We start from the raw sequence: 11,530 nt of genomic DNA on the forward strand, positions 1-11,530 counted from the left end.
ACTTATGATTTGGCTCTCTGTCTGTTATTGGTGTATAAGAATGCTTGAGATTTTTGCACATTGATTTTGTATCCTGAGACTTTGCTGAAGTTGCTTATCAGCTTAAGGAGATTTTGGGCTGAGACGATAGGGTTTTCTAGATATACAATCATGTCATCTGCAAACAGGGACAATTTGACTTCTTCTTTTCCTAATTGAATACCCTTTATTTCCTTCTCCTGCCTGATTGCCCTGGCCAGAACTTCCAACACTGTGTTGAATAGGAGTGGTGAGAGAGGGCATCCCTGTCTTGTGCCAGTTTTCAAAGGGAATTTTTCCAGTTTTTGCCCATTCAGTATGATATTGGCTGTGGGTTTATCATAAATAGCTCGTATTATTTTGAGATACATCCCATCAATACCTAATTTATTGAGAGTTTTTAGCATGAAGGGCTGTTGAATTTTGTCAAAGGCCCTTTTCTGCATCTATTGAGATAATCATGTGGTTTTTGTCTTTGGTTCTGTTCATATGCTGGATTACGTTTATTGATTCGTGTATGTTGAACCAGCCTTGCACTCCAGGAATGCAGCCCACTTGATCTTGGTGGGTAGGAGTTTTGATGTACTGCTGGATTCGGTTTGTAAGTATATTATTGAGGATTTTGGCATCGATGTTCATCAGGGATATTGGTGTAAAATTGTCCTTTTTTGTTGTGTCTCTGCCAGGCTTTGGTATCAGAATGATATTGGTCTCATAAAATGAGTTAGGGAGGATTCCCTCTTTTTCTGTTGCCTGGAATAGTTTCAGAAATAATGGTACCAGCTCCTCCTTGTACCTCTGGTAGAGTTCAGCTGTGAATCCATCTGGTCCTGGACATTTTTTGGTTGGTAAGCTATAAATTATTGTCTCAATTTCAGAGCCTGTTATTCGTCTATTCAGAGATTCAACTTCTTCCTGGTTTAGTCTTGGGAGGGTGTATGTGTCCAGGAATTTATCCATCAAATGGTATTTCTAGTTCTAGATCCTTGAGGAATTGCCACACTGTCTTCCACAATGGTTGGACTAGTTTACACTCTAATGTGGGATGTCTTTCTATTTATTTGTCTCTTCTTTAATGTCTTTCATAAATGTATAGTAGTTTTTAGTGTACCAGAAGCAGCAATATAGAAAAGAGTATTAAATGAAGCATTATGACCCTGTCTTCAAGGAGTTCACCATCCCATGTGGACAATAATTGCTTACTTCTGTAATCATAGAGGCTATTTTTACCTGAGAAAATAGTATCAATTGTGACTACTTGCTACAGGTCTATCATTGTTGACTTTGCAGATGCTGGGAACAAGCCTGAGAGCAGTAATTGTCATGAGGCAGGCACTGTGTTTAGGAGGAGAAAAAAATAAAGAAATTGGAGATTCAGAATCTAGGGAATTGTCACTTAAGAAGAAGATATTATAGTCCTGCAGATATTAGAAACCATTTAGGAAGACATTAGAGGAAGACTAGTCCAAAGAAAGCACCCTTTCCCGATCTACTCTATTTTTTTCTGATTGGAAATTTCACTGGGTTCATAGGTTCTTTTCATTTACTTTATAATGAGTTGACAGGTTATCCATACCACAAAAAACCCTTGTTCTCCAATAGTACAATTTATAGCTATAATTTTCTACAAAGAGTTAAGTCAGTATCAATCAGCTATATTTCCATATGGAGAGGCAATGAGGATCAACTTTTCATAAAATCAAAGTTGAGTAGAGGAGTTCATATATTCATAAAATAACGTAAAGAATATGAAATTCTTTATGAATGAAATAAACTCAAGACTCCCGGAACCTGAGATTCTATAAGTTGTGACATTAGAGAACAGCAAGAGACTGCTGAGTGCTAAGGAATGGATTGAAAGCGGAAGAAGGGGATAAGAAGAAAGAACATGGAATTACTGGAAACTAATTTCACCACAGTTGTAGTTTTCCCTGTGTGCCTGGTGGTACCTATCTTCTATCTTCTCTGTTTGTAGGTATAGGTTGCATATAGTAATGGTGCCTATTAGGATATATTGATATGGGAAAAAAGTGGACTAAAGCAAAATTCCTCTCACTCAGATCTACATGGTCAGGGACACTTGGAGTCTCCCAGTGACCTTTCTGAAGGCGTCTTTTACATCTTTGTTTCTTAAGCTGTAGATTAGAGGGTTCAGCATGGGGATCACCACTGTGTAGAAGACAGACAAGACCTTATCTTCCTCCAGGGATTTGCCTGAGCCACTTTGCAGATACATGAAGATAAGGGTCCCAAAAAAAAGGGCCACAGCAGTGATGTGGGAGGCACATGTGGAGAAAGTCTTGGCCCCACCACCTGAAGACTTCACTTTCAAAATGGTCTTGATGATGAGCAGATAGGAAATCAGGATGACTAAGGCATTGGCCAAAATCACAAAACTGCCAAAGAAGATGGTGACAATCTCGATGTTTGCTGTGTCATTGCAGGCAAGCTTCAGCAGTGGGGGGAGGTCACAGAAGAAGAAGTTGATTTGATTGTCATCACAGAAGGAGAGGGTGAAGGTGCACGTGGTACGCAGCATGGCTCCTGACACCCCACAGACATAGGCTCCTACTACCAGGCTCCAGCAGAGTCTGGGATTCATGGCCACGATATAGAGCAGCGGGTTGCAAACAGCAACATAGCGATCATAGGCCATCACTGCCAGCAGGAAGCACTCTGTACCTGCACAGATGGTGAAGAAAAAGAACTGGGCAGCACAGTGGCCGTAGGAGATGACCGTTTTGCCTGTGGCCAATGTGGCTAGGATCTGAGGGGTGATGACTGAGGTGTAACAGGCATCCAGCAGGGAGAGGTGGCTCAGGAAGAAGTACATTGGGGTGTGGAGTTTGACATCTACTTGGATTAAAATAATCATCCCCACATTCCCAAGAAGGGTAACTAGGTAGAAACTCAGAAACACCAGGAAGAGGGGAATTTCCAATTTGGAGTGGTCCATAAAGCCCATGAGAATGAATTCGGTTACTGTGGTGAGATTATTCTTGGCCATGGAGACAATATGGACTGTTGGTCTGAGGATGAGAATGAAATAAAAAGCATTTCAGAAGTGAAGGACAGAATATTTCCCTCTATGGTGGAAGTGTGGCTTATAATTCTGGGCCTATTTGTAAAGCTTGTTTTTAAGAAATTCTGAAACTGGCTGATTTTCTTTGGACATCTCTTGCATTTTATGGAACTGAGCCTGAATCTGGTATTTCTGATTCAAATTAATTCTAGTTTACATTTGGAAATTTCTGTAAAGATAAGAGGCACACAATTCTCCGCTTTGGAAGAGACCTAGACAGCATCTATTCCAATCCCATCTGGGGCTGGAGTCTCACTTACCATATACCCACCACACGGTCACTCAGTTGTCATATGAGTCTCCATCTGCGAACAGTTCCACCTGTTGATTCTCTTTTTGGACCTAGGGTTTCTCCTTCTGTACCTTTCACATACTGGCCTTAGTTTTACCCCTTCTAGATACTCACAGCAATTTTAATCACTTCTTCTCATGAAAGCCTTTCACAAGTTGGAAGCTGATGAATCTGCTCTTCCTGCCCACCATTCCCTTATAGTACACGTTGATATTTTCTGTCTTATTATATAATTATTCAGTGGGCAGTAAAAAAATTGTCGAATAGTATTAACTGATAACAAAAAGTCTTTCTTTCTACTTTAATCATCAACCACCCCATCTCAGAGGCCATCATCTTCAACATATTGCATTAAAAATGTTTTTGGTTATTTATACACCATGATTGTAAATAATGTGTTCAAACTCATGGGCTTGCTACCTTTTTTTGACCTTGGGTAAGTTACCTAACCCCTTTGTGCCTCAACTTTTCATTAAATCAAAGTTTGGTGGAGGAGTTCATACATTCTTAAAATAACATATTCACCCATTTGTAACACAGAAAAATATGCCTGTGTCATGGGGCTCTTTTAATTTTTTTGAGGAAGAGAAAATAGATTTATTATCTTTTTTGAATTTGAATATAACTTTTTATTTTTTATTTTCACATTTTTGGGGAACAGGTGATATTTGGTTCATAAATGAATTCTTTAGTGTTGATTCATGATATTTTGGTATATCCATCACCCGAGTAGTATACACTGAACTCAATTTGTAGCCTTTTAAGTATTAAATAAGTTAATACCTGTAACAGGTGTAGATCAGTGCCCAGCACATAGAGCTAAATAATGTTGGCTAATTTTGTTGTTGCTATTACCATCAATATTAGATGGTAGCTATTGATTTTCTGTTCTGAAACATAGTCCATTTACCCCACATGAACTTTGTTAATATTGCTATCTTCATGTAATATATTTGTATCTTTCTTTCAATACTATATATACATAATATATATATATATATTCTTTTTTTTGACTGAGTAAATTTGATCCTCAGTAAGATGAAGAAATTATTCCCTTGTTCTTTCCTCTCTTCTCCCTTCAACCTCATTAACAAAAAAATCAGTCTTTTATCCCATTCATATGGGAATGCTTGCTAATTTAAGTCTTCTCTATATTTTGACTATGGGTTGATTCTACTATCAATAAGTTGTGTTTCTCTATTATGACTACATACATGCCATACACAAAAAGACTAAATATTGTGATTGGATACACAGAAAAGGAAATGTCATTAAACTTCTGCTTCTGGGAGAATCTTTCAAACTTTTGACTTGATGTCAAATGAATGCTCCTTCTTTTGATCTACCAAATTGGTTAAAATAATTGTTTAGTTTGCTTATATTTGAGTCATGGAAATTTTGCATTTCCTAAGATTTCCTGTTGCCATATGGTACAGATTTGAGTCACCTCGTAATGCTGCATAATACCATGTTCCAAGTCCATCCAGTATACTCATTAAAATGCCTAAAGGCTTCCTTGGGAGTCTTTGCATGGAAGCCCAGGTTCCCATCTCTTATTTTTCAAAGGCATCTCTACTCTCCCATGACCTGCCATATACAATACTTCATGGAAACCTGGCAACAATCCTACTGGACAGGTGACATTAGTCTTGTTTGTGTTCGAGAAATGGAGATTAGAGAAATGAAACCATCTGTTGACCCACATGTAGAGGAGTCAGGATCCACACCCAGGTCTCCAGATTCCATTATCCTACACGGCTCCCCCTGAACCATTTGCTTGGCCTCCCTCATCTCACACCCCTAGTTTGCTCAGGTTGGAATCTACCAATTCAGAGTCCTTGAATCTAGAACTATGTTTGATGAAGCCATGAATATAAAAATTAGATTGTTAAGAAACTCTTTTTCCATGTAGCACAACAAGGAATTTTCTTTGCTGTGGCAACATGGGGATTGCTATTTTTTATAAAATCCATAGTAGTAACAACTAATCATAATACCTCTTTCTACCTTCTTTCATACATTTTATATCCATAAATGTCTGTTATTGCCTCCACACCCCTGTAAAGTGGACATGATAGATATTGTAATTATTTTGGCATTGAGACAACTGACAGAGAGGTTAATCACTTGTCCCAAAGTCAAATAATTAGCTGTCTGCCGACATGGGGATAACAGGCAGGTCCTCTGGCTTCCATGAGATCCCTCTTTTACTTCTCTTTCACCTAAGGTCTAATTCCACTGGGACCTGCCAGGAAGAGGTTTTGAACTTGTAATGAGGCCCCATCTGTAGAATCACTGTGACTGCTTTATTCACCACATGGGGAGAGAGAGACAAGCAGCACACACTTTCATGAAAGGGCTCATGGTAGCTGTTCTTGGGTCTGGAGCTTACTTCAGCTCTAATCAGGGTCTTAGTGGGAGACAGACATTGACAGATCACGTCAAACATGTCCTAGGGCTGTTCCATCCACCTTGCTCCAGCAGCAGGGTCTGGGGATAAGTCAGCTTCTTTGGAAGGCCTTCATGGTATGGTTCAAGCTCTATGGTTGTCACCCCTACGACAGGCACTCATTAGCTGAGTAACCTTCAAACGTTTATTTTCCCTTCAACGTGGACTTCACTTTCTGTTCTATGATATGGCAGAGCTAGATTATATGACCATTAAATCTTTTGTTTCTCACAATCCATGATTTATATGTCTAGGTATTTAGGCTCTTTAGCTACTAAATACTGAGTATATAAAGAAATGCAAGCACTATTCAAGTGATTCATAGTTACTTAAACATAATATTATGGGATCTTAGGTAAAAAATTGAATGGCTTTTATTCCTCAGTTCCTGATAAACCATCATCACTGGTCAGGGCAAGGCTCTTTTTCATTTTATTTTATTTTATTATTTTTGCTAGTCCTGCCTCATTCTTACTCCTTCCCCTGTTCCTCTTAGGGGTGCACTCGAGTGTATTCAAAATTCATATCCTTCCATGTTTATTCTTTTCATATTTATAAATATATGTATGTTAAAAATATAGTGACTATGGTGTGTTAAAATTTGTGTACATGATATTGTGACATAAATCCCACTTTTTAGCATACACCGTATTTTTGTGATTTGTTTATGTAATTTTGGTAAATTTAGTTTTTTTTTTTTTTTTTCCTGATGTTGTTATGATCTTCCTTGGTATGCTTATAACATATTTTACTTATCAATTCTACTAGAGACTGAGTGTTTTGCATATATTATTTAATTCCAAAAACAGTCCTGTAAGCAGATATTATCTTATTTTTACCAATGAGGAATTTAAATCTTTGGGAGATTAATTTGTCTAAAATTACTTCCAAGTGAAAGTAGAAGCAGAAGAGTTAGTTGATGGCAAATCCTTTTAGCAATAAATTTATTTTGTTGTCTCCCTGCATTTTCTTGTATCTTTATAATCTATGGAACCAAAGAAATGTCCCTGCAGTTAATCAGAGCTTTTTTACCTTCAAATCATGAGAAAACTTGGTTAATTTCAACACCTTTCTCAGCATCTAATTCTGAAATTGTTGTAGTCCATCTTATGTGTATCTCATGGCTAATTCCTGGGGGTCTCTCTGATTAGAGACACAATTGTTCAAGGCTCCTGACCAGAGATTAGGTGGCAGATTGTTGGGGTGCAGATGCTATCACACTGAGCTTGTGGCACATGCATGCAAGGCCTGTTTCACACATTAGCTCTAGTCCTTCCTGAAGCCCTCCAAGCTGGGTATAGCTATGACTATTTTATGGATGAACAAAGTGGAGTTCAGAGAAGTTAAGAAAGTTGTCCAACTTGTTATACACCTAAGAAGGAACAGAACAGACATTTGAACCTAGGACATTCTAACTCCAAATTCTGTTTTCTTTCCATCTTATCATGCTCTCTTCTTAGGGGACGAGAAAGACCCTTTCTGCAGACCCGAGCCCCAAACCTTTAAAATCACAGTGCCTCTCTAAAACCATCAGGCAAATACTCAACTTCTATGGGCGTCAAGTATAAAGATTGATTTTGGAGTTCTTTGTGGTCCATATTTTTTTCTTCTTTTTCTTTCTTTATAACTTGAGAGAGACTTAGTTGGACCATATTCCTCTTGATATACCCTTGGAAAACTGCTCAACGAATTGGAACCTCAATTTTTTCAATAATAAAATGAGAACATAATAATGATTCCTGAAAACTTAGAATGGATTTTTATCTAATACGGTAGAGTTTGCTTATTTTCCAGAAAGGCAATTTTTAAAATATTTCCCAGAGGGAAAAATATTAGGACCAGACTGGTGACACCCAGTTTTGTGTGATCTTGTTTAAGAAGGAGATTGGGGTACCATTAGCTTGGGTGAGGCCCAGAGTAGAGAGAAACAACTGACTCCCTGAACCCAGGACAGTTTACGAAAGGGAAAGCAATGGTTTATGGCCAGTGACCCTTTTAAGAAAGTCTAGGAACATTTATAGGTTGATAATATTACTTGTGATATATTTAAATTATAATATGTGACATAAAAGAATATGCGACCTCTGGAGGGGATAGGGAAAAAGACTCCTCTAATTCAGGAGGAACCTTTTACAGAAGAGATGGTCCCCAACCCTTATACTTACTTTAACTTGGGACGTTCTCCAAACTCGTCTTCATTTTGCCTCCAAAGATTGAGTCCCTTGGGGAGAGTGAAGGAGCTCAACAAAGTTAATGTTTCTCACCGTACTGAAATCGGTGTCTTGAAATATTGTTGTTAACATTTACTGAGTTCTTGCTCCAAGTCAGGTAGATGCTAAGCACTTTAAAGGTTTTCATTTCCTTCCAACTTGACAATAACATTATGAGAGATAAATATTTATCTTTATTTTACAGATGAGGAAATGAAGGTTTAGAGACATTAAATGTTTTGCTTGAGGTTTCACAGCTAGAAAGAAAAGATGGTTAGATTCCAACCCTGGTTCTCTGACCCCAGAGTTGGAGTGTTGAACCAACATGCTGTGCTGCTTTTCCTAATCCTGGCAACCAGTTATTGAACATCTTCTCTGTGCTGATCACGATATTATGCATTGTACACACATTAGTTCATATAATTTATACAATGATCTTATGAACAGTGTATTATTTTGTCCCTGAGGAGACTAGGACTCTGAATAGTTAAGTAACTTGTCCAAGGTCACATGACTGGTCAATGAAAAAGCCCAGAGTCTAATCCAGGTCTATCTTATTCCAAAGCCAGAGTCCTAGTACATATGATTAATTCTACTCCAGCATAATTACAGAAAGTAGAGTCATTTACAGGAAAATCTCTTGTCTAAGCTCTGCAGTCTAGTACCATGCCTCCCACATGAAACTATTTATATTTTCTAAAATTTACCTAGTGACACAAAAGCCCAAAGAGATTAAAGCTGTAGATTCCCCCCAACCAAAACACACACACACACACACACACACACACACAAAACTGATCCAGTCTTACTTGCATATTTCACATAAGAGCTGATATCCCAGTCTGATCATGGTCTTATCAGATGACAAGTTCTGATGACAAAGGTAAGATTCTCTGCCCAGTTTCACCTTCTCTAGTTTGCATGGACCTTACTTCAGAGCCAAGGTAATAATTAAGTCTTAATTACCTGGTGGAATAATTCAGTTGGATTCATCTTGGGCTTGCAGTGAAGCTAATCTAAGGTTATTTAAGCATTTTGTAGAAAGCAGCTAAGATTGCTCAAATAGACGTATGTAGCTGACTGACTTTAGGTTTTCTTCTTACTAAGCAAACTAGTGGGATATTTAAATTGCCTTTGTGGATAGTTTTATGGGAGGGATGCAGTGATCTCAGTGGTTTTCCTTGAATTATGAATCAGCACCTGGGATAGACCCTGAGACTCCAGAGAAAAGCCAGCCCCGTCAGGGAGACCACACTTCAGTAGACGCTCATTATCTCAGCTTCTGCACACTTCTGAGAGAATAAAAACAAATCTTATGGCAGCTCATGAAAACGCGTAAACCTTGTTTGTCTCAAAGCTCAACTGCAGACTCTGCTGGGAATGAACTTGGTTTTTCTTTGCCATTGGTTCCCCATTCCTAAAGTTACTCAGTGGTGATATCAGGACTGGAACTCAGATCTTAGGACTCGTGGTGAAGTTCTCTTTACAATGCACTCATCCTTAGTCCTGATGTCAAGTCTCATATCAGGGGCTGAAACCTGGCTGCATTGTCTGCTCAGAATTTCAAGGGAGTGATTATTGGCTCAGGAGGGTATGAGTCTGGGGTGGTCTAAACATACTTCATTCATGTCTACACTGAGGAGTTTGTCAGCTCACCTTCCCTAAAGATCCATTTCCAGGGTTTCCATGGTCAACTTCCTCTAACCACTCTAGCTCTTGTCTCTTCCCTCATCTCTGAAACCCACGATCTCTTTGTTAGAACCACATAATTTGGCACTGAACTCCACTTGTCTAACACTGTTCATAATTATTCTTTAGTGAATAGTCTCATCTCCTCTGCTGGACTGTGGGTTCCTGGAAAACCCATCTTTCTTCCAAGTAATAACTTGGGTCCTGATTCAGTAGAACCTCTCTGTGCCCTGTAAGCTTTCATTGGCTCATTATTGTAGGATCAGAGCTCTTCCAGCAGAAGAAATCTCAAAGAAGCCATGTGCTCCGTTTGCTTCTAAGTAACATGACTGGGATAAAACCCTTTGGAAATTAGCAAGCATTCAGCCTAACTAGGGTGGTTTTTGTAACTGCAGATGCCAGATGATGCAAGAAAATGTTACAAAGAAGGGTGGCAGCCACAGATCAGGACTCCTGGCAGTTAGCACAGGAAATTCTACCTTCCAATGCATTTTTGGACAGTAATTATTATCAGTTGCTGTAATTAAATATCTATTGAAATAACTGTGTGATAAGAGTATATGTAGTGTATTCTAATACTTACTGGATGGTATAGAAGGTAGAGTGGTAATTGGGACAGGGTGAAGGAATACGCCAGTAATAAGAATATTCCATTCAACATTCCCTGGGGAACTTGTAGAATGGGGTGACTATACAGTAGATATTACCTCTCCTCCTTTTGACACAATGGGGCATCTAGAGTGTTTTGATGTATAACATAATCATTACTATTGTTATCATTAATAGTGTTATTGTTAAGCGTTGCGCCAGAGTCTTGCTCTGTTGCCCAGGCTGGAGTGCAATGGCGTGATCTCGGCTCACTGCAACTTCCAGGTTCAAGCGATTCTCTCACCTCTGCCTCTCTAGTAGCTGGGACTACAGGCATATACCACCACGCTTATTTCTGTATTTTTAGTAGAGATGGGGTTTCACCATGTTGGCCAGGCTGGTCTCCGACTCCTGACTTCAAGTGATCTGCCTGCCTCGGCCTCCCGAAGTGCTGGGATTACAGGCATGAGCCGCCGTGCCTGGCCTCATGCCAGAACTTCTGTTTGGACTTTTGGGAAGAGATGCATCTTAGGTTAGCTTCCTTAAAAAAAGACCCGGGACAGAATTTTGGGCAAGTGCCTCGCTGAGGGAATGCTTGGAGAAACCTGTAAGGGAGTGAATGAAACAGGAAATAGCTAAGCAAAGAGGTAGGCTGTAGTTTCAGCTGGAGTCTAGCTGTGGCCTGATTCTTAGAGGAACTCTGGAATGTGAATTATGCCATGGGCCTAGTTCTGCCTCCAGAAAAGGGATTTGGCATTTTGCAGCCCACACCAAGCATCCATTGACTGTGGGCTGCCTCTAAGTGGTGTGACTTCCCAGGCATTCTGGGAAAAGTGGATCCCTTAGCTAATGGCAGTTCTCCAGAGAAAGAGAGCTGTGAGCTGTTAGCAGCCAATACTCATAGCAGCTGTAGGTGGGTGTACTGATCTGTTAACTGGGATACTTAAAGATGCTCTTTTTTTCCTGATAAACTTCTGAGTATTTATATCTGGGGCTTCTGATGCCACTGAATGAGTGAAAATAGCCCAGAGAGAAGTTAAGAGAGGGAGAAAGGAAGACTGAGGTCTGACAATGTTTGGACTTTTGGAAAGCCCCAAACTCCAAGACTGTAACCTGAGGATATTTGAATTTCTGAAGCAAGTCTTGTCTGGAGCCATCCAGATAAAATGTTTGCAGTTACATCGACAAATTTCATTTTAAAA

At 39.3% G+C, this 11,530-nt stretch overlaps 1 protein-coding gene across 1 annotated transcript; it reads right to left on the reverse strand.

Moving 5' to 3' along the window:
* Positions 1–2,080: 2,080 nt before the first annotated feature.
* LOC105527182 (olfactory receptor 9I1) lies at positions 2,081–3,025 on the reverse strand. Its single transcript, XM_011963464.1, has one exon. The coding sequence runs from the start codon at positions 3,023–3,025 to the stop codon at positions 2,081–2,083; it is 945 nt and encodes a 314-aa protein (XP_011818854.1).
* Between the last annotated feature and the right edge of the window lie 8,505 nt (positions 3,026–11,530).

The sequence above is a fragment of the Colobus angolensis genome, unplaced genomic scaffold (genome assembly GCF_000951035.1).
Source record: "Colobus angolensis palliatus isolate OR3802 unplaced genomic scaffold, Cang.pa_1.0 Scaffold61, whole genome shotgun sequence".
NCBI lineage: Eukaryota > Metazoa > Chordata > Mammalia > Primates > Cercopithecidae > Colobus > Colobus angolensis.